Source organism: Rhamphochromis sp. 'chilingali' (assembly GCF_963969265.1).
Source record: "Rhamphochromis sp. 'chilingali' genome assembly, chromosome: 4".
NCBI lineage: Eukaryota > Metazoa > Chordata > Actinopteri > Cichliformes > Cichlidae > Rhamphochromis > Rhamphochromis sp. 'chilingali'.
The window spans coordinates 14428346-14452510 of NC_137948.1; the positions used below are offsets into that span (position 1 = coordinate 14428346).

The 24165-nt window shown below is 43.2% G+C and overlaps 1 protein-coding gene across 5 annotated transcripts in view; it reads left to right on the forward strand.

Moving 5' to 3' along the window:
• LOC308396079 (nucleosome-remodeling factor subunit BPTF-like) overlaps positions 1 to 24165 on the forward strand; it is a 58568-nt gene that overhangs the window by 21710 nt on the left and 12693 nt on the right. For all 5 annotated transcript variants that reach the window (XM_080881140.1, XM_080881141.1, XM_080881143.1 and 2 more), the window contains 16 exons: positions 170 to 442; positions 574 to 2659; positions 5260 to 5384; positions 6168 to 6296; positions 6744 to 6894; positions 7254 to 7293; positions 7556 to 7778; positions 8850 to 8999; positions 14015 to 14145; positions 16696 to 16810; positions 17230 to 17447; positions 18878 to 19118; positions 19244 to 19521; positions 19764 to 19877; positions 20153 to 20314; positions 20678 to 20760. In XM_080881140.1, the coding sequence (XP_080737266.1) occupies positions 170 to 442; positions 574 to 2659; positions 5260 to 5384; positions 6168 to 6296; positions 6744 to 6894; positions 7254 to 7293; positions 7556 to 7778; positions 8850 to 8999; positions 14015 to 14145; positions 16696 to 16810; positions 17230 to 17447; positions 18878 to 19118; positions 19244 to 19521; positions 19764 to 19877; positions 20153 to 20314; positions 20678 to 20760 (4519 nt within the window). The remainder of the gene's footprint in view (positions 1 to 169; positions 443 to 573; positions 2660 to 5259; positions 5385 to 6167; positions 6297 to 6743; positions 6895 to 7253; positions 7294 to 7555; positions 7779 to 8849; positions 9000 to 14014; positions 14146 to 16695; positions 16811 to 17229; positions 17448 to 18877; positions 19119 to 19243; positions 19522 to 19763; positions 19878 to 20152; positions 20315 to 20677; positions 20761 to 24165) is intronic.

A 24165-nucleotide genomic window follows, 5' to 3' on the forward strand; every position in this document is an offset into this window, starting at 1 on the left:
AAATTTCTCTGGATTTATGGTGATGTCCTGGGGTATTTAATTTAATTTTCTCAAAAGTTCCCAGTAAATTCAATTATTGATGGTCTGTCCTGCTAATTTGCTCAGTTAATATAATAACAATGTGTGAGCAGCTTAATATAAGGTTGTCCTCTCATTCTGTTTTTCAAAGATGCTAAACTTGGCAAGAAGTGTACTCTGCTGGACTTGAGTCGACGGCCTAGTGTAGTCACACCAGAAGCTCAGGGAGCTGTTGCAACAAGCAGCGAAGCCACAGAAGAAGACTCCTCTGGCCTCCCCAAGCCACTGACAGATCAACAAACGTCAAATGAGAAGAGGGACGAAGAAAAGAAAGAAGATTTAGATGAAAAGGAGAAGGCGAAAGAGGAATTGCCAACGAAGATGGAAGTGGATTCAACAGACTCGCCGTCAGATGAAGTGCAAAGTATGACTGATTAACATTGCGTTCTGTTGCATGTATACTATGAGTGGTCATTTACTTTAAACTACTTCAGCTCTAATACTTATGATTCTAATGTAAAGAAACACATTTAATCTGAATTGTTTTCTCTCCAGGTTCCTGTATTCAGGAAGATAAGGATTCCCTGAAAGAGGAGCCAACAGAAAGCCTTCAGCGACCATTTAACTACGACGTAGTGGATGTCAGCAAAGGCTTCCTCACCCGCATTGCTTACAAGAAGAAGGTCAAGTCCTCCAAACTGGACAGTCTACTTGAACGCAGAGTGAAGCAGCACATTATCGAAGAGAGGCAAAGGGAACAGGTGTCAGCCTCCAAACCCCAGGAGCCTAAACAAGTTTCATCCACACCAACCCCTGCTCTAAGCACTCCGGTCCGGCCACGGTCACCACTCAAGCCCCAAGCTCTCACTCAGACACATCTCACATTGGGTGAAGCTGTGAAAGTGGAGGAGAAACCTTCCACAACTGAAACTCCAGGGCAAGGAGAAGTTGGAGGACAAAAAGTAGAAGGGGAGAGTCGGGATGAGCTCTCTAAAACTACAGATAAGATTGTCACTCCTCTTCCTTCTCCTGTTATAGACTCCACACCCAAAGACAGTAGCAGTACAGGTGAAAATTCAAATTCACCACAACACCAAACCACCTCCTCGCCCCAGAAATTGGTGGAAAATGAAAGGACTACGGGGCCAAAGGAAGCTAGTTCAGGGCAAGAGGTTGTTAAACTCCCCAATGTGCAAGAAACAACAGCTAGTTCTTTAGAGCAACAAGCAGACTGTGTAGCATCAGATGTTACGAAGGCTGCGCTTACTGAGAATGAAGGGTCTGAGGAACCCAAATTAAAACTGAATGCTGCAGTGACATTTAGAAGTGGTCTTGACCAAAAAGACAGTCAAGACACAGCTCCTTTAAAACCGATTCCCCAAAACACAGAAGTTTTAGGCTCAGTGCATTTGAGCACAGAGGAAAACGGTATGGGGCCAGAGGATAGTCAAGACAATATGCAAGATATTGGAGATGGTAGGACTGTAACTGGCACTCCCGAGCCACTTTCTCCTCTCCCTCAGGTAAATGGTAATGATGGTTTTGGGGGTGAAAACATGCTGGGTAACTCTGTGGTGAGCTCAAATAATGGCATGCTCAACAACAGGCCTCAGCCCAAAGTGAACAGTATTGGGAAGGATGAAGATGAACAACGGCTTGCTGTGTCGCTGAAAGACACCACGCAGCAAAAGCCTCTAGTGAACGGGGATCTTGCTTCTTTAAACACTAGCACGGAGGTTAGGGTCAAAGAAAATTGTTTAGCTTCTAAGGTAGAGGCAGAAAGCAAGATTACAAATTCTGACCAAGATTACAAACCTCCACTGAAGAAAACAAAGCTGGAAAATAACGTAGACACACCCGCAGAGCATACTCCGAATGTTCACAACAGCACATCATCTTTTGAGTGCACAGAGACCAAACCCAGTCTTGGCGTCAAGATCATAAGAATGGCTCCCTCTCCTATACCTTCAGCGGAGGAGTCGAGTCTGAGCGACGACTTTGCAGAGGAGAACGGCAGCGGTGGGGCGACAGAACCAGTCAAGACCATCATCACACAGGTAACCACAACCTCCACCACCACTACCACCACAGTACTTTCCACTGAAATGAGGATAGCCAAGGTGCCGTCGACGACATCTGGAGAACCGGTGGTGCCTGTAGTGTCGACAACAGAGAGCAGCGCCGTGTCTACCCTCACAACCATGACCAAAACAACTGTGACCAAAGTCCTCTCCCCGGGGCTCGATGGCCAGTCTGAAGACAGCCAGAGTGAAATGGTGACACAAGAGCAGAAAACAACACTTTTAGCTTCTGTGGGCGAATCAACTACTGACGCCAGCGGTAAAACCTCAGTGTCGTCTGTTACCGTGAGCGAGGAGGACTCGTCAACAAAGGGCCGTGTGCGCCTCCTCAAGTTCTCCCGCACTAAGAAGACCCGCTCGGACACAGCTCTTCCCTCTTACTGCAAGTTTGTCACCAAGAGCAGCCGGAAGAGTATTTTTGTACTTCCGCACGATGACTTAAAGATCCTGGCCAGGCGAGGCGGATTCCGTGAGGTGCCAGTGTTTAGTTACAATGCTAAGCCAGCACTTGATATCTGGCCGTATCCTTCGCCCAGGCCTACGTTTGGCATCACCTGGAGGTAAGGTCCCATTCTCAGTTTGTCTTCCTCACACACGTCTTACTTACTGTCCTCTCTCTCTGAAGCCGGTGTGTTATTAAATTCTATTATCTGTATTGAGTCTTAGATAAGATCCATATTTCTTTAAGCATGAATAGAAAAAGCAAAAGTGGAAGCAAGTTGATCTTTAAAGCCTAGAAGAGACATTGCCAGCTCATTATCTTCATTATCATTTGTTTCCTTTTCTTGTCTCCGGCGGTGGAAACTACTTAGGAGTTTAATCTTGTTTGATCCTGTTTTTATCATTTCCGAGCATGGGCATCCTGAGCGTAACTTCGTAGGTCTGGTTATTTCCCATGTTCCTTTGATTGGTCATTCAGAATTGGACGTAAGTGTGAATGTGAGCATGAATGGTGATCTGTCGGTCTGCTGTAGGCCTGTGATAGCCAGGCAGCCCCTCCAGGGTATACCCTCCCTCTCACCCTGTGATAGCTGGGATAGTCTCCAGTCAGACCGTGACCCTGAATTGAATAGACTGAAGGAAATTTAAAAAAACAACAACAACATACGGGGCGATCGTGGCTACGGGGCGATCGTGGCTCAAGAGTTGGGAGTTCGCCTTGTAATCGGAAGGTTGCTGGTTCGAGCCCCGGCTTGGACAGTCTCAGTCGTTGTGTCCTTGGGCAAGACACTTCACCCGTTGCCTACTGGTGGTGGTCAGAGGGCCCGGTGGCGCCAGTGTCCGGCAGCCTCGCCTCTGTCAGTGCGCCCCAGGGTGGCTGTGGCTACAATGTAGCTTGCCATCACCAGTGTGTGAATGTGTGTGTGAATGGGTGGATGACAGGATATGTAAAGCGCTTTGGGGTCCTTAGGGACTAGTAAAGCGCTATATAAATACAGGCCATTTACCATTTACCATTTACATATTGCTTTTAACTGTTAATTAATGGCCATTCAGAGGGAGTATATTTCAAAATATGTAAAATGCGAGGACATCCTCCTTGGTTCATAAGCTGAGTTCCCTGGTTGTATCCCGGGAGGAGATGCAAATTTCTTGAGGCTTACATCAGGTGGGGCGTAAAAATCTGTCAAGTCAAATATGTGGAAATACTTACTGTGTTAACTCCTTTGGATGTGTTCGGAGTGCTCCGATGGTTTCAATGTCGCCTTACTGCAAGGCGTTTCTTGGTTCAAAGGCAGTTGGAGGCTTTCTTTAGAGCTCATGATTGCCCACAGTTAAAAAACACGTGCTTGTTATGTTAACTGGTGATTCTACCCGCTGTGAGTAAAAGAGCAGGCCAAAGGAGCTGTCTTTTTTCAGATTTTGGAGCAGCATAATCATCGAATTAGAATTACATTAAATGGCTTTTGAACATCATGGTATAACCAAGGTTATCCACTTTTATCAGATATTGTGAGGTTCCGCTTCATGTCATATTGTGTCCAGCAGCACTGCAATTAAAAATGTTCTTAATGAGTTCTTTTTACTGGACTTCTCATTTCTCTTGAAATGTAATATCCAGGAAATGAGCTCAAAAATGCAGCATTTCACAGTGTAAACTCTCTGTAACCACACTTTCTTTTCCTAAGAAGAAAACTTAAGTAATGATAGCCAGAGCGCAAGTGTGACACAGTGCGTAATCATCTCTGTATTGCTCTGTGGTTCTTGTAGGATTATACAAAAGCAGTTTTTGTGTTTCTTCTAAGTTTTATAAGCGCTCGCTTCTCATCCTTCCCCTTTAAACAGTTTCCCAGCTTTGGCAGAGCGCCATGTCCTGGTGATTTATTGTTCGTTATGTCTTCGTTCTTCCTGTCTGCCGTTCGTGGCTTTGGCCTCGGGTGATGCTGTAGCTCTGACTCTGGTGTCACACGGGGACCTCTGGTTATTTTGACCCGACCTCAGAGTTCCAAAGGAGACATAAATCATTCGGTGGTCGGAGAGGTGTCACGATGTTCGCTTTGCGCGCTGACCAAGCCCTGCAACCCAGGCATATTTTTCCACCTGCGGTTACACATGGGAAAGGGAATATCCACCAGACCCCGTACACATAATAAGCCCTGTGACGATTGTGTTTTTTCAGATGTTTAAGATGCCGTTAATGACGATATCCAAATGCTAACCTCATTATCATAGCAGTCATAACGATATAAGGAAGGGATTTTTCCTTCTTTTGGAAATTATTTATTGATGGATGAGATGTTGTTGTCTATTTCTAGACTGAGAAGAGTCTGTTATGTTCAGAATTGTTTACTTGCTTGATTTGCCTTGTAGAAATAAATAGCCCTGCAGGGATCTGTTCTGTTTCTTTAGTGGAAACAGGTGTGAAGTGTCAACATCATCACCAACAACTCTCGTTTGTTTTTATTCTGCCGCTTCCAGACCCATGATCGTGTTTTCTGTAACTCTGAGTCAGTCATTTCAGTGACACCTTAAGTGCTGTCAGTAGTGTTTCTAAGCCTGATTCAAATATTAATTTGCACTATACAACAACGAGACAGGGAGCACAGTGGTGCTGTGAAAGGAGGAAAAAGGCTCCTGTTTCATGAGGCCTGTTTGTGTGCATTATTTCTTTGGAATAATGTGGTAGATAATTTAATGTAATCGGTATCTATCTATCCAGGTATCGACTGCAGACAGTTAAGTCTATGGCTGGAGTGAGCCTCATGCTGAGGCTCCTGTGGGCCTGTCTGAGATGGGACGACATGGCCGTGAAACCGTCCGCTGCTGTCGGCACCACGCGTACAGGTAGACCTTCAACAGTTCCAATAATCATTTACAGTTTTCATCCATTTTCTGTGAGGAATGGCAACAAACTCCTACAGAGGTGTTATGCTAAATAAGTGCTTCCAGCTACAGCTTGGATTATAAATGTTATTTTTATTTATTTATTTTTCATTTTGAGGTAAGTCCAGATTTTTTTTCAGGATTTTATTTCAATTGGTTTCTTTTTACTAACTTGTAATGCAGCGATCCCCAACCTTTTTTGCGCCACGGACCGGTTTATGCCTGACAATATTTTCACGGACCGGCCTTTAAGGTGTCGCGGATAAATACAACAAAATAAAACTAGTACCGGTACCGAAAAAAAAGAAGATTTATTCATAACACACGTGAAACGACCCAGAAAAACCGATTAAACGACAAAAACGATAACAAAATAACGCTAAAAACCCTGAAAACCATATATTTCACACCCGAACCTCAACTCTCGCGGCCCGGTACCAAACTACTCACGGACCGGTACTGGTCCGTGGCCCGGGGGTTGGGGACCGCTGTTGTAAGGCATGGTAATCTTTCCGGTCAGCAACTGCTGTCTTCCCAAAAATTCCAACTTGTAGTGTCTTTGCTTCTTGATGTCCTCTCTCTCTATACTTATCCCTGTGCTGGCCCAACAGAATAATAGAGAAAACATGTGCAAAACATTTTTGGGCATCACTGTTTTTATGTTGGAGTGCGTTTCCTCCATCTTTTCGGGCTTTCCTCCTCATCACCATACCAACCCAGCCCTATCCCCACTCATTGCTACAGAGACATCAGATACTGAAATCACCACCACCGAGATCATCAAGCGCCGCGATGTGGGACCATACGGCATCCGCTCAGAGTACTGCATACGCAAAATCATCTGCCCCCTTGGAGTGCCAGAAACTCCAAAAGGTAAAACAGACTTTTCTTTTTTCACATTTATTAAAAAACAAACAAAACAAAATCGTCTCATGTCGTTTCTCACCATCAAACACAAAGTGAAACTATTACATTGCTAACTCTTTGTTAATAACAGAAATATGCAAACCTGTTTTGAACTTTTAAACTGTATAAATAAAACCATACTATAAATGTTTAAATACAGTTTTTTCTTTCTTCTGTTTGTTTTCCCTGCAATAGTTGGTTGTTGCTCAGTATTTCAGCATTGGATATGCTGTCTTTGTATTATTTATTGCTAAATATTGGTTTTAAAGGATGTGCAGTCTGTTTTAATTTATATTTTACAAGTTATTATTGTAACCAGGCTGTAAAACTGACACATTTACATGGGCCCCGTTTCTGTCCAATACCAAATGTAATTACAAATTGTCGTCAATCATTTGTTCATCTTTCTGCCAGAAACCCACACCCCACAGAGGAAGGGTCTGCGATCCAGTGCCTTGCGCCCCAAGAAGCCCGAGCCTGCCAAGCAGACTGGCCCAGTGGTGATTGAGACCTGGGTAGCCGAGGAGGAGCTGGACCTCTGGGAGATTAGAGCCTTCTCAGAAAGGTCAGAGTCACAAATTTAAGCGGAATATGTTTGCGCGTCCTGTGTAGGACTAATTATATTAGTCAGTATAGAAACATGCCATACTGAGAGCCAGATATTGTTCCAGAAGATTTCTTTTCAGAAGAAGAATTTTCTGACTCAGCTAGAAGTAAATCGTCGGGTTAGATTTGTGCGAGATATGCTGGAAGGGCTAAAAGTTGATTTCACTGGAGGTTTTTTTTCTTTTAGTATTTAACTCCGTCACTCTAGACATCCTACTTGCATATTACTTAAGAATTTGACAAATTCAATAAATTTCTAATAATCTTTTAATTGTTCTTTTTATCTTTTAACCTTTTTCACATATTCTCATTTCACAGGGTGGAGAAAGAGAAAGCTCAGGCAGCTGAGCAGGCCAAGGTGAGTGAGGTTCAGTTTTTTAAGTCTGTTTTTTCATTTTTATCAATTTATTTTATTTTATTGTATTTATTTATTCAATCATTGATTTATTTTTCAAACTTACGGTAAAACTTTTGTCTTTGTGAGAGTGGGGAAAAAAAGGACATCTGTGGTCCCACCTGGATAAAAAGATAAACAAGTCCAGGTCACGGTATTTTATTGTTTTGGGGCTTTTTTAAAAATAAATAAGTTAATGTTGTGATCAACTTGTTTATTCTTTCAGAAACGTCTTGAGCAGAAACCAGGCTCAGTCACAACCCCAGCAGGAAGTCCTGCAACACCTGCTGCCACACCCAAAGTGATCGTTGGCTCACTGTCAGGCCAGGGCACCCCCGGCACCAAGGTGGTCCTGTCCACCAAGATGGGGACCCCTGTCACATTCCAGCAGAACAAAAACTTCCAGCAGTCGTTTGCTACCTGGGTGAAGCAGGGTCAAAGCACACAAGGTACTTTACAGTGTAACTAATAATCAGCATTTGGAGTATTTTTATAGATTTTTTATAATATCCTGAATACTAAATAAAGTTGTAGGACCTATCAGAACAATGCTTAAGATCTATATATATCAACAGGTGCTGGTACCAGGAAGTGGATTTGTTTTAGAGCTATGTGAACAAAAAGAAATAATTAAAAATTTAAAATCAATTTACAGTCTAACTATTCTAGTCATGGATTAGTAATTTGTTTACTGAACACAAACTGAACCAGTTGCTCACAATTGACTTGATTTACTGCACTTGCAAGGGAGCTGTTTCAGAAGACAAACACACACACACACACATGCACACAAACAAAAGAGAACAAACTGTGTATGTCACCATGAGCCATAACTGATCTTCATCAAGGCTGGGCTGTTGTTATGCTGGATGCTGGCATCCGTGTCAGAGGTGTTGCTGCACCCTTGCATCTCCATGACAGCAAACATCTGATTGTTCTTAATGGAAATCTCACTGGAGCCACAGAGATGAGGTCCTCCAACTAATCCGACTGCACCCCGCCCTGCAGCTTTTTCAGCCGGACAGTTCCTGTCCCCACACTGCCAGAGGATCGTGGGCTCCTCTGGATCATGAGCACATGCAGGCTCTTACTTAGGCCAGCGTTTAGCTTCATTTTGTTTCCTGTTGACCGTGCCTGGGACATGCTGGGTTCATGTGTTCATTGCACAGCTGCAGGCTGTACTCATCCAGAAATGGAGAGCAAGTCCTTACCACAGTTTATGCACAGACGGGTGACAGCTTGCATCACCTTCAGAGGAGGCCATAATGCATAAATGTCTTAAATATGTTTTGGTGCTGGAGATGACATTTTATTAGGCATAGCTCTTTTCTAATTTTTAATTCTCTTATTTTTTTATTAATTCAACTCAGCAAACTGTAAAGCATTTCTAAAGTGTGTTGATTTCCTGTGTTGTGTCTTAAGCACAGTGGTTATGTGCGTTAATTAGAAGGGAAATATTATTGAATTTGCAGTGTTGCTGTATTTAAGGTACCTTTTGTTTATTTCCTTCCTTTAATTAGGAGCGGGCTCAGAGACCACGGTGGCCACATCTGGTGGGCACACTTTCCAGATTACGGGAACCTCTGTTGGTGGAAAGGTTGTGACCACCAAGCTGCCACTACCTGCCAACAGCAAGATCGTCACAGTCAACGTGCCAACTTCGCAAGGAGGTATTGCTGGTTTTAATAAGTCACACCTCAGAGGCAGACCTCGGGCAGCATTTCTTCTTTCCGTCCATTTGGGGGATGCATGTGTGTTTGTTTTCATTGCCTCACATCAGATCCACACCAGCAGCATTTAAAATGTGTCAGAGGGGCCAAATTAGATCTGGCCCATGAATTGGATGCCATTGTAAGTAATTTAGCGTACTAACCACACACAGAGTTCTCCAGGGGGACTGAGCTTGTCTTTATTCATTTCATAAATGTTATTGGTGCCAGCTGCTGCAAGCCGGACTTTTTGAACCTTTCAAATCAGGCGTTCCTTTTGTCCTTGAATGCGACGGTCAGCGAGCCAACAACACGACTTAGGGGAACTGCAGGGCTCAAGTATCAGGATAGCTGGTCAATATTTAAAGCACTCTTTCAGAATCAGTCACACAGCTGTCGCAGATTCACCATGGTTCAAATGCGACCATGTTTCCTTAATGGGCATGAAATTACATGCATCTAAAATACTGTATTTAGCTTGGTTTAGATCTAGATTTATCACCCTGCATCGCTGATTTGTTCTCTGATTCACTGGTAGCTTTAGTGTGCTTTTTCAGTTGTTCTCTGGCCCCGTTTCTTTACCCTAAAATATCGTACATCATTTCAAGCATGGCTTTCTAAATTAAGGACATGAAACGAATTGTGAAAACAACTGATGTAGCCAATATATACGTGTGTGTATATATCTTATGATAATAATGGGTCAGAAAAGTGGTTGCGTGTAGTGACAAACTTCAACTAGCTGACAATTTTAAGGAAAGTGTTCCTGATGTGGGGAAAGAGTTTAATGGCTTCTTCCTTTGTCCATCCTCCATCAGTGATTAAATTGTTTGTTGACAGATTTCTATTACATGAGAATTAACGTGCAACTGAATTATCATTTACTATTTAGTTTGGGGCTTGGTTTCACTACAATCATTTGCATTTGTAGATGTGAATGCAATGCACTTCTGTTTTGTCACTCCAAAGATAAAAATATATATATATTTGTTGCCTGTTTAAAGGGAATGAAAAGTAAGAATGAATTTATTAGGACTGTTCAATATAACGATATATATCGGATGACAATATAAAAACATCTATCGTTTCATTTTACGCTATCGTTTGTTTCGTGGTGTCGCAAAATAAACTGTTTACGGCAATTTCCTTTAATTGTTTTGATGGTCACTGTAGTGGCTATATTAATTTCTTAAAGTTCTCTCTTTCTCTTATATTTAATATAACCACACTACACACGGACAAGCGCATGTTTTTATACATTGCCGTTAGCAACAACGACGGTATTTTCCACATAAACCTTTCACAACAAAGCTCAAAGATCCTTTTGAGACTTTTCAAAATAAACAGAATCACGTGAAAGAGTATGCCGAGTATTTACGGATGAGAAGCAAATAAGAGCCGTCAGGTGCTAAGAAATAAACCTTGGACTCAAACGTTAGAACAAGCTTTTCCCTGCAGCACGCCGTGTAAAAAAAAATACTCACAAAGAAAACGGCGGCCGTTACAACTTATGTCTAAAAATGTATAGTTTCATGCATCGGTTAAAACACTCGACTCCAGGTACCTGACGCGCAGCTGGAAACACTTCCCGCAAGTCGAGCTGCCCGAGATTCACAGAATTTACAGAAAATGTTACATTTTTGTGATTTATATCGTTATCGGGACGATAGAATTCTTATATCGGGATATGAGATTTTGCTTATATCGCACAGCCCTAATTTTTATCCTACAACTGTATGCGTTAAATACAACTTAACAGTGGACCGAATGAGAGGAACGTCTTTCCAAACGTAACTCTGTGTGTAATGTTTGAGATGATGTAAAGCAGCAATGCAGAGACTGCTGAAGTTACTGAAGGCGATAAGATCATTCAACAAACGTGGAACTTTTTCAACTGAATTTTGAAAATAATACTAGTAAATATTGTAATTTATGGCCATTGGCTCCTTCTTTAAAAAATATTTTAGTTTCATACACAATTTTTAGGTCCTATGAATTTAGATGAACTCCATCCCTGCTGTATTCTATTTATGCAGAGTATATTATATACTAAGGCCCACAATGTTAACCCAGAACCTTCTTTCTGTGAGGCAGCAATAATAATCACGGCACCAGGTTGGCGTACCGTATTGTACCAGACTGGTCTGCACCAACCCCATTGTGGTGCCCAGTGTGAGCCAGCATGAGTCACTGGTTTGGTGTGGCACACCGTGTCTGCTTCTGTCTTGTTGGCGTGGTATTCTTTTAAGAAGATGTTATTTTGGTTGGATGGTTTTTGGGATGGTAGCCTTGTGTAGTCTGAGGTTCTAAATCAAGACTGTGGATTCAAAACTGTAGTATCTGTACGAACGCCTGTGCTTTTGAGCAGTTTGAAATGTCAATATTGACACCTTGGAGGAGACGGTGGTTTGTTCTGGACACCGTCAGTTCTGTCTGTGGCCCTGTCAAATTATAGGGATGAATGTTGCTCAGCACTTTGGAGTTGTGGCCTGTCATGTTGACATGCTTCATTAAACTGCTGACAGCTCTAATGTGAGTCATATCCAGTGCTATTATGTCAGCATGTGCTTTTAAACATTACATCTGTTAAAGTGAAATTTGGCTTCTCTAAATAAACACAAAAAGAATTCATCTGATGATTACAGCGCCGTGCAATAGTCCAGAGTCACGCGTCACATATTTCTATTTTGGTAGGAAAATTAGAAATATGCGCAGCGATGTAGGGCTGCACGATTTTGCATAAAATGAGAATCACGATTTTTTGGCTTAGAATTGAGATCACGATTCTCTCACGATTTTCTTTTCCAATATAAATATTTATTGCACTTATTAACTGCACATCAACTTCGTAACAGTTGAGACTGAACATAAAAACAATAAATAAACATAAAAACAACAAATGTCTCACGTTTTGTGGTTGCCGCAAAATGTTGTACTGCTTGTAATTCCGTCTCCACTGTTGCGCGACGCTGCGTGTATAGAGCAGGTAGTGCAACAATAGAAAAATAGTTGCGGGACGGCACCGTGTAGCGTTTGTCTAGGGTGTTGATCATTTTCCTAAATCCCTCGTTTTGCACAGTGTTGATGGGAGCCATATCTTTGGTCAGGTGATAAGTAATAGCCTCCGTAATTTCTTTGTGCCTGCGGGAGTTCGACGGGTATAGGGAAGCGCTGCATAAGGTTCCCGTTATTGATGTTTGGGTGGTTGACCGGGACGGATTTTCTCCTGTCAATTTCTCATCATCCCTGACGTGCTCTCCGTTGTTTTTTCCCTGCTAATTTTAGCATCACACGGCACAGCTTCTATATCACGTGGTATAAGGCTCCGCCCTTGTCATTTGTTGAGCAGGAAGAGTGAGCGCTTGTTTTCATGCAGATTACGTCCCGGATCAAAATGCGGTACAATCGTCGTCGTCTTTTTTTTTTTCTTTCTTTAAATCGTTGTCATTTGGAAATGAGATCGCACATAAGTATGAATCGAGATCGCGATTTTGTAACGATTAATCGTGCAGCCCTACAGCGATGTATTGAAACATATACAAAAAATGGAAATAAGGCAAAAACAGAATTTTTACAAATAAGCTGACAAGATTGGAATTCATTATTTGGTGTCATCACCTTTTATTCTGAAACACACACTGAAATCTCTTAGGCAAGCTTTCTTGTACTTTCTTGAAGTAGTCTTGAAGAATGGTTCACACTGCACATGGCAAAGTTTCAGCCAATAGCTCTTTGGGAATCACCTTGCTAGTGCAAAATCCCATTTACCCAGAAAACTGTAAAAAGAAGAAGGAACATTACAGTTAATTTTACACACCTCTTTAAATATATATTTAAAAAAAAAGAGGCAATCAATTGAAAATGAGAATGATGCTCACCAAGCATAAAGTGATTTTTCTTGCCTTTGAAGTTACCATGAAGGAGAAACTAAGTTCAGGTGGAGTGTAACCATTTAATGGACATATGTATTTATCCAGCATGACTGTTTGGTGCCCTGTTTGGTTTGGAAGGGCTTAAGGAAGTTAGGCAGGAAAACAAGTTTACCCTGAGGTCTGCTTCCCAGACAGGTAGCCCTCTATAGTAGGATTCCTTTTTTCTTTTTTTTTTTCCCCCCTTCGTCTTTTTGAATAAAAGTGTACCTCTCCACTCACCGGAATCCCAACTCCTCGACCTCTCCAAACAGCCAGCCCATAGAAAAGCCTGTTTGATGTGTGTGACCAGAGCAGCAACTCCCTCAGTCTTACGACCGGGCTTAACGTCCCTGTTTGAAGAGGGAAACCCTTGATATATAGGTTTACCTGCTCGGTTGCGGTTGAAAAACCACAGCAATGAGGGAGCAGAGGGAAAAAGAGCCACGCTCTCATGGTTTCCATTTCTGCCGTCAGCTTCACGTGAGCTCGTGAAGGCAGAGAAACCCCGTGAACAGCTATGAAACGCCGGCTTTGTCAGATTAAAGTTAAGAACTAGGATGTGAAATTCATGCATAATATATGAGGGGGTTTCAGGTATGTTGGGGAAAACCCAACTAAGCTTTCAGTGGGCCTTTGAAGATTTTGTTTACCTGCTCAACTAATATTTACAAGTGCCGTGATCAAAAAGTGGCCCTCTAGCAAAAAGAGAAACTTACAAATAATCTATTCAGCAGAGTTAATGTAGGACCGCTGCTTCACATCAGAATTTACTTTAGTTTTGAGCATTTTAATCTTATTAAGAATATTTTTGTTTGTTTGATGTTTGTGTAGTTGTTAAATGTAAAGCAATAAGCAATCCAAACTTACTATTTACATCTTTGTCATGTATTTAAGCCACGTCTTTGCAGACACCATCACGAAAGTATTTCCTTCACGTCCAAATTTTCTTCTTTTCTTTGTCGTTTTTAGACTTGTAAAGCTTCCCTCAGAAACCTCATTCAAATGTTACTCACCTCTTATTTTTTCACCCTCCTTTCTGTCTCTCCACTCCTCTCCTCTCTGCAGGTGTGGTTCAGCAGAAAGTGCTGGGAATCATCCCATCCAGCACGGCAGGAGGTGCCCAAACCTACACCACATTCCAGCCCCGCACTACCACGCTCAACATCAGGCCCAATACCGCGGGCTCCCAACAACAGGTATAGCTGTTGTTTTCTCAGGTTACAGCTCTAGTTTGTACATTTTGTTCATAATTGTGTTGATATATTATTTTCAACCGTGTTTGCCAGTGATGGGAATCACCCAACACCCCACAATACAATTTGATTGCGTTTGATGATGAGCTTTGTGATTACCCCTCTGCTGTAAAAGGCTGATTGGGTAGGCTTACAGCAGAATATCCAAACTACGATAAATTGAGAGTGAGACGATGTAGGATTTTCAAATTGATACCATAGATGTGTCTAGTAAAATCTCGGACTGACGACGATCTCAAGGTCAGAGGTAAAGTTTTCTGAAAATCTTGTGAACAGAATAAATAGAGAACAAGGCAATGTAGGATTTTCAAAGCTACTAAAAATCTTGAACAAGTTTGAATCCCAGTGACATCAACCTCAAGGTCAGAGTTCAACCTTTCTAAAAATTGCCTAGGGTTCCCAAATTTATACCATAGGTGCATCTATTAGGATGTGCCTGCCTGCTTCAAGTCCTCTACCATAATCCCTGTCCCCAAGAAACCTAGGATCACTGGACTAAATGACTACAGACCCGTGGCTCTGACATCTGTGGTCATGAAGTCTTTTGAGCGCCTGGTTCTCTCCTATCTCAAGACCCTCACGGCCCCCCTCCTGGACCCCCTGCAGTTTGCATACAGAGCCAACAGGTCTGTAGATGACGCCATCAACATGCCCCTACACTTCATCCTGCAGCATCTGGACTCCCCAGGAACCTACGCCAGGATCCTGTTTGTGGACTTCAGCTCTGCCTTCAACACCATCCTTCCAGACCATCTCCGAGGCAAGCTTTCCCAGATGAATGTGCCTGATCCCATCTGCCGGTGGATCACTGACTTCCTGATGGACAGGAAGCAGCATGTGAGGCTGGGAAAGAATGTCTCGGACTCCCGGACCATCAGCACCGGCTCCCCTCAGGGCTGTGTTCTTTCTCCCCTGCTCTTCTCCCTGTATACTAACTGCTGCACCTCCACCCACCAGTCTGTCAAGCTAATCAAGTTTGCAGATGACACCACCGTTATTGGACTCATCTCGGACGGGGATGAGTCTGCCTACAGGAGGGAGGTTGAACGTCTGGTGTCCTGGTGCAGCCACAACAACCTGGTGCTGAATGCCCAGAAGACAGTGGAGATTATTGTGGACTTCAGGAAGCACACAGCTCCACCCCACCCCCACCCCCCAATCATCCTGACTGACACCCCCATCACCTCTGTGGACTCATTCCGCTTCCTGGGTACCACCATCACCCAGGACCTGAAGTGGGAGCCCACCATCACCTCCGTCATTAAGAAAGCCCAGCAGAGGATGTACTTCCTGAGGCAGCTGAAGAAATTCAACCTGCCAAAACGGACGATGATGCAGTTCTACACTGCAATCATCGAGTCCATCCTCACCTCCTCCATCACCGCGTTGTACGCTGGAGCCACTATCAGGGACAAACAGAGACTGCAGCGTGTTGTGCGCTCTGCTGAGAAGGTGATTGGCTGCAGACTCCCATCTCTGCAAGACCTGTACACCTCCAGGACACTGGGGCGTGCAGCTCGGATCTCAGTTGACCCTTCTCACCCTGGACACAGTCTGTTTGACCTGCTCCCCTCAGGCAGGAGGCTCCGGTCCATTCGCACCAGAACCTCTCGACATAAGAACAGTTTCTTCCCCTCTGCTGTTGAACACATGAACAAAAACCGTATGACTGTTCCCACCACTAACACATGACCCTACGCTGTGTTCACTGCATCATTCCATGTTTGGCACTGATCACCACCTGCACTCATGTATATATCATGTATATATCTATCTATCTACTTAGCACTTTTAATTCTTATTCTCATTTTTATTTTCATGTCTATTTAAGCTTAATTTATAACAGTATTTATAACAGTATGTTTGCACTGAAGCACCGCAGCAATTTCCTAATGTTGTAAACCTGCTCAACATTTGGCAATAAAACCCTTTCTGATTCTGAGGCTTTTTTGGTAAGGATGTAACAGCCTCCCCACCAGTTGAAGAGCCCCCCAGTTGGCTCGATGCAACGGAGACCCCCCGCGCCACGGCTGAGCTCCCATGCACCCACCCGCCCATAACCTTGGCGACACACCAAGCAGGACCCAAGGCCCAGCCAGGGCCCCAGCCCGGAGATGGAGCGTCCCCAGAACCCCACGCCCGCCCCAGACCCACCCAGGGGCCTGGTTGGCAGAGACTGATAATAACTTTATACACATGCTCCCTATACAAAATTTTAAGATACAGATTATGGCAATTTGGGTACTCTGTTATGTATTTAGCCAAAGATGAGTGTAAGAGTGCTGTCTATAGAGAAAACGGTGTAGCTTTATGATAAACACCTTATAGCAAAGTCAAATTTTGTGGAACTTTTTATTTCTTTATTTGTCTTTAATCAGTCTTAGGCATGTTTCTTTTGCATGAACCCAACCTGGATCTTTGACCTAGTTTAAAAAGTAGCTGCTGGCTTTGGAATAATTCATTAATACTGTCTTTATGGATAATATCTTCCAGGTTCTGGCAGGTGGCAGTCAGATCCGTCCAGGAATGACAATGATCCGAACGCCAGTCCAGCAAACAGGACCAATGGGAAAGACGATACTTCGAACACCCCTCGTGGTCCAACAAGGTGATTTACATTCATTTTGGCTGAACAAAGAATAAAGGAGTACTGCTATCTGCTTTGGCAAACTAACCCGATCCCTGAAAGTATATTAAAGTTGCCATCATTGTTATAAATATGGGTGTTTTGGGGGGGATTTTTTTGCACCATTTTGTTTTCGGATTTGATTTTACCCATTATAGACTCTCAGGAATAACAAATTATAGGTTTATGTTGAATAAGTTAACACAGACTGTATAACAGACTCGTTACTGTAAGTAATCATATTCAGTGTCATGTAACACTGTCTCCCCACAAAGGCCAAAGTGTGGCGGGAAAAATGCTGAAAACTACTCAAGTTAAACTACTGGATGAGAGTAAAAGTGACCCACTGTTTATACAGTTTGTTGCCTGGTTGTTAAATTTGTGATATTGTTTTCTTTCAGGTCAGGGTGGACAGCAGGTAGTGACACAGATCATTCGTGGGCAGGCAGTTTCCACGGCAATATCTGCCGCCAGCCCCGTCGCCACGGTCACTGGCCAGGGAGTGGCCAGTCCCAACACAGCGGGACAGGCAGCAGGCCAGACACCACCCGGCACCCCACGAGCACAGGGGCAAGGCCAGGTCAAACTGACCCTGGCACAGCTCACCCAGCTCACGCAGGTTTGTGAGGTCCTGTCATACACAAGCAGCATATCTACAACAGGCAGCATTAAAATGAATTTCCCCTTATTAATTCACGTATGGAAAGTTGACTACTTTCCATGTGCTCTAAACTCTTGCAGCTTTTTTTTTTTCTCTTACTCTTGGCTCTGTGTTGTCATAGAGAGGGGATATCCTCAGTATGGTCGTCTCAGGCACACGGCTCTGGCTGTGCCACCTTCTGTTAAATCCTTCTGTCAGTGAAGGGCAGGCTGTCGGTATAGAGTTGGCACAAAGCAAAGGTGGCCGTAAGGGGGGAGGAGCTAAATCAGCTTCTCTGAGAGAGTGGATCCGCTGATGGAGCACAAAAGGGATCGGTCTAAGATAAACAAGATGTTTTTTGAGCAGTCAGTCATGCAAAGTGACTCTAGTAGAGGCCAAGTGTAAAAATATAAAGCTGGAAGTGATCTTAATAGGCCTTTTAAAAATAAAAAAATAAATAACAAACAGCACTGTGGCCTGTAACCATTTGATCTTGGTTATATATTACACTCATCCTGCTCTTAAAAGTAAGACAAATAACCTGTAGATATACATTTGTCTGTATACGTTTATCTTTAATTGTGTATTCAGATTTATAAATGTTCAGCTTGACAATTTTAGAATATTGCATAACTCCTATTTGATATTAATAGTTTTTTAGGGGCTTTAAGTCTTTCTAAGACAAACTAGGGTTGAAATACTTGGAAATTTAACATTTCAACCAAAAGTGTTGATGTTACAGGACTTATTTTATATTTGTGATTTTTTTTCTTTTAACTTTTATGTTGCAGATCACTTTAACATATACGGTTCTTCACCCAGTAAAGGATTAACTTTACATTCAATGAATGAAAAAGGCTTTACACTCATAAAAATATTGCATTTAAAACAAGACAATACCGCATTGCCCTTGTATCTGATCTGGATTTCTCTTAAAGAAATGGTGTTTTACAATTTTATGAACTATGAAACACAAAGTGGATGGTGCCTTAAACCACATACATGTTTTAAGCAGTGGCAGAAAAGTCAGAGACAGTGGCTCCTTCTGCTTGTTGGCAATTATTTGTTAACATGTAAAATGCCCTTTCTCACAATAGTTTAAAATAATTAAAAAATGATGGACTCCTGTGGATGCATCAGACCCATCAAAAAAAGAGTTCAGATGGGATTTTGGAGGGTTAAAAAGAAGGTCTCGTATACACAAGATGTACGCAGTGCTGATTTTCCTCCTGAACAAATTTCACCTGGTTGTAATGAGGTTTGGGAATTAGTGGGGGAAATAGGGTATTACTACTCCTCAGATAATGGTATGCAATCAACATTTGTTACAACAGGCAATTTATTTTGGATTAGACTGGACTGTAAAATTTTATTTACAAGCTTTCCCGTTCTGCTTCATCCCCCCACAGAAGCAGCAGGCTGGATCTGGTGTGGATCGGCAGGCTGGTGCCAGTGGTACTCAGCAGGCTCTCACGGTGATGGTTCAGGGCCAGGGTCAGACCACCGGCCAGCTGCAGGTCATACCTCACGGGGTCACTGTCATTCCAGGACCTGGTCAGCAGCTCATGCAAGCTGCGCTGCCCAACGGCCAGGTGCAGCGGTTCCTCTTCACACCGCTGGCTTCAGCTGCTACGCCCACGTCAAGCACAGGTATGATAAGAGACAAATGAAGGGCAGATGAGGCCTTTGCATTAAGGGATAAAAAATAAGTGTGAAACTTAAATGTGATGTCTGAATTTAAGTGCATGTCTGCTGTTTCCTTTTTCTCCTTCCAGCCACAACAGCAACCAGTCAGCCCAGCTCCACCTCAACCAAAACTCCAGCCCAACCTGCTCAGCAGGCCGCTGCCCCGATTCAGACAGGGGCAGCCCCTCTGGCCACCGCCAGCACCCCTTCATCGGCCAGCCCTCAGGGCCAGTTACCCCCACAGACGCAGGCCCACATGCCCATCCAGTCTCCTACCTCGCTGCAGGTTAAAACACAGGAAGGAACGACCCAGCTGCAACTGCAGCAGACGTCCCATGTCATCAGTGTGTCTGGACTTCAGCAGCAGGTATAGTTACGACTAGCAAAAAAGTTAACTGCATCCTCAGTCACTCCTTTCCCCTCAAAGATGATGACTGTGACTTTTATTCACATTTAAAATCCTCCAGTGAAAGCCTCACAGCAGCCGGCAGTAAACCAGTTTGCAATTTGGTGCAGTCTGTGGATTTGCCATTTTTTCCCACTTTGAACTGCGATTCAGCTGACAGTGTGATTTGTTAAAATTGTGAATTTTCTGTGTTGTGGCTGCAGGTGTTGGCCCAGCTGCAGGCCCAGCAGGTTGGAGGCACGCTGCCACAGCAAATCAAGCTGCAGCTTCCCATCCAGATACAACAGAGTGGGACCACCTCAGCTCAGGGAGGACAGGTATTAGATTCAGCTTGCTACTCCAGGACTTTAGATCCTCAGAAAATACAGAATGAAAATGCGTTGGATGTAAAATTAAGCTTGTAGCAAAATTGTATTGCACATGTTCTAATGACCCCAATAATGTCATCATTGGGATGAAGATGTTAAATAATCTGATCCTTTATTCCTCTACCTTTTTTTCTGTATTTACAAAGCCACTTTAAAAAAAAACAAACTATCCAATGACTCCCCATTTAAAGCACAAGCTGACTGCCACACTCTGCTTTGCACAGATTGGGAACGTGGTTACCATCCAGGCCGCATCTGTCCAAGAGCAACTGCAGAGAATCCAGCAGCTCAGAGAGCAGCAGCAGCAGAAGAAGAAACAAGCTGCAGAAGCAAAGAGAGAGTTGGCGCTCAACGCAGCCAGCCAGAGCGACATCATTCAGAAACAGGTGTGTATGTACGCAGCTGTCACAGTCAGGTTATCATCTCACTCCAAAACTCCTGGCCATCAGTAAATAAACATTCGTCACCCTTCAACCTGGACTCTGTTTGATTTTACAGCTCAGATCTGTCTTTGTTTATAAAGCTTTATCCTGGCAATGCTTGTCCCTGTGTTTGTTTTTATCTGTATTTGACATTCTGTGCTGTGCTTAATAACAATACATTTCTATAGATAGATGTTGTTCGCATCAAACTGCTGGAAGTTCACGGTAACAGGTCCTTGACTGACCTGTTACCATGAATGTCATACTTCTGATTTTTCGTATTTCCATGAGGTTTACTCCGTCATCCTTCTGTGTCGCATATTCCAGGTGGTCATGAAGCAAAACGCTGTGATCGAGCACCTGAAGCAGAAGAAAACCATGACGCCTGCAGAGAGAGAAGAGAATCAGAGGTTTGCCTCCAGATTAGGGTTTTTTGTGTGTGTGTCACATGTGCTGCTTTAAAAGTCAACAGGTTAACACTTCATTAGTACCGGGAGGACACATTAAATGGCTTCTCAAAGCAAACATCTAATAAGCCAATCAAATGGTAGAAACAGTACATTTAGGCACGTAGACATGACGATGAAGATGATCGGATGTTTAAATTAAGTAACCAAATGGGAACAAAGGTGGTTTAAGTGGGTGGTTTTAAGTGCTAGACAGGCTGGTTTGGGTATGTAAGAAGTTGCTGAGGTTTTCATGCAGCACTGTGTCTAGGTTTATGAAGAATAGATCACTGAATACAAACATCCAGTGATCAGCAGTTCTCCAACCTCAGTGTAGTTAATGGCAGAGATCAGAGAAGAATGCCCTGATCTGAGGTTCGCTAAGGCTCAGCAATGGAAGGCAGGGAGGAAAAAAAAGAAGTGATGTGCTGGTGCGGGGAGTGATTTATTAGCCCCCTTTAGTGCATGTCTTTGGACCGTGGGTGGAAGCCAGATTACCTGGCTGGAGGGTGGATTTGACTCATAACCCTTAATGCTAATTAAGCATCATTTATAAGTCACAGCTCACCCACATATCGTTCCTCAAATGTCCATCCTGTTGTTACAACTGCATTCCCACTCTCCAATCTCTGACTGAGTTTTTTGGCTTGATGTGTTCACTGTACTGCAATGGCCTCCACAGTCACCAGATCTCAATCCAAAGCCTGCAGCATCTGCATGACACTACTGTGTCTTTGACTTGATACCTTCTCGTGCCCATGTGCACGCTCGTATGCATGCTCCCTGCAGCCCATACGGGATCCTCTTCTCTCTCCGTCTGACTTTTGTCTAACACATTGTTGGGAGGTGCAGAACAACATGGGAACATTTGGACGTGTAACCACCAACAGCTGCATGTCTTCACTGTGACCCTACAAGCAGGCAAATCCCTTTATAAATGACGGGAGTTGTACAATAAAAATATACATCTCTCCTCGACTCCTTCAGGGATTTGTGGTGCCGTAAACTTCAGAAAAGCGACTGAAAAATTAGTCGGAAATTTAAGCCGCCCCATTTTTCACTGCATCATCCCTGTGACCAATCCTACCGTTAGTAGGTCGATATTTTTTTTATGCAGAACGTGTTTGTTTTCCAGGCAGCGAGCTACGATTGCTGCTACAAGACCATTTTGTTTACCAAGCTTAGTTAGGACAACTGCAACTGTAAAACAAAAGCCAAAATATTCAAATGCTTAAAAAAATGTTTTTCTTCGTTCTTCCTTTCCTCCTTCCCGTGTTTTTATGTTAGGTAGAATATACTCTGACCTATAGCCGACCCTGACAACCATTTGTTTATGTCCACAGGCACTGTGTAAACACTGTACCCATTCACACAGACCTGAAATACCAAACCCAGACTACCGTGACATCAGTACAGCAGCTCAAGCAGCAGCTGTCTGTCTTTGCTTATTTTTTCAACCTTTTTCCATTTCTTCATGTCATCCTTTTCTCTCTTTTCCTTCAAAACACGGTTCTGTTAGTAATAACGCGGAACTTTGGCATCCGTTTGCATGTTTATGTGTGTCCTGCTTTATTCCTCCACTTTCACGCTGCATTTGGCCACTGTACTTCAGCGGGCACGCGGTAGGATCCCTGGCCGATCTTTGACCTCAGCAGCCGAGGATGTGTTTGTGTGTTGTTCGCACAAACTCGGCGCCGAACGAGGCAACGGCTTTCGATCTCGTCTGTGAATGTTAGCGAACACAAGTGAACATACTGGGAACACATAAATCGTGTGGATTTATTTGATTTTGCGAAATGAAGCTGCTAACATGTAACTTTCTCCCTCTATGGATTCTCATTTGTTTGAATAACAATGGCGTGGATAACATTTCTTCCTCCTGCATCCAGTCCCACTCTATCTGTTCATCTCTCAACATGCCTCTCTTCCAGTCTTCCAACACTCAAGTCTACTCGCTTGCCACTGAAGCGTAGAGTCTTATACAAATAAACACTAGACAAATAAATAGTCTTCTCTGCATCCGTACAAACATGCGGGTGAGTAATAAAACTAGAGATGATGTCACGTTTGCCTAACACTTTTAGAAATTAATCATGTTTGGCTCAGAATTTAAAAGAAGGAAATGTTCGTGCTTTTCTAAGCAGTGGGCTAGCAGAGGTTTTTGGTGCTAGACACTTTGTTTGAGCTTAAACTCGCCACCTGCTTCGGAGTTGAACTCCCCTTTTGACTTCAGAACTGCATTAATTCTTTGTGGCATGGATTCAGCAAAGTGCTGGAAATGTTCCTCAGAGATTTTTTGTCAATATTGACGTGAGCGTCACAGCTGCTGCAGATTTGTCAGCTGCACATCCATGATGCAAATCTCCCGATCCAATGTATCCCAGAGCTGCTCAGTTGGATTGAGATGTGGACTGTGGAGTGCATTATTCTGGTGGAATGCTGTCAGAATAGGGGTACACTGTAGTCTGTAAGGATGGATGTGGTCATTAACAATACTAAGGAGGCTGTGGTGTTTAAGTGATGCACAGTTGAGCGGCCTAAAGGGTACCAAGAAAATTAAAGAGTGGTTGTTTTTAGTTGTGGTTGTCTTCCTATCAGCTTGAAGCAGTTCTCCTGGAGAACTGCCACTCACTGGATATTTTCTCTTTCTCGGCCCATCCCCTGTAAACCCTAGAGATGGTTGTGTGGGAAAATTCCAGAGGATCATCTGTTTTTGAAATACTCAGACCAGCCCCACATGGCACCGACAATCAGGCCACGTTCAAAGTCGCTTTTCTTCATAACCTGCCTAATATTTCTCAGATTTTAACCCTTACTTGATTGCTCACAGCTGAGAAAGAAGAGATTTGGAGCCAGATAGAGATGAAATGCAAGTTCAGAACCTGAGTCAGAACTTTGTAGTTACATGGATTACACAACTGAGCCATGAAAATGCCCCGCGGGCTTGTTTTCAGAGAAATGCCTTCATTGTTCATTGACACGGACTGCCATTTCTTACATGTGGAAAGCAAAATTTTAATATTTCAAAGTAGCCACACAGGTTGTACTTCATGAAACATAGAAGCATTGTTTGGATTAATGCGCTGCTCCAGCCCACTGGTGTGTCATAGGGATACATTTCTTCCTCTGTGACTTTGACTGTACTGACTTTTTGAATTCTAGCTTCAGATATGTGATAATCCTTTCCCTCCCAGCCCTTTCATCCTCCTCTGCTCTCTCAGCAGGAGTATTAAGTGTGTTTAATGTCTTTAAAATGCCACAGCACTTTTTCACATGGGCCTTCATTAGATTTAGTAGAGTTCTGGGTTTTTATTTCTTCTTTTAGCTTTTTTCTTATTAGTCTGCAACATTCACAGTTTCAGCACTTTA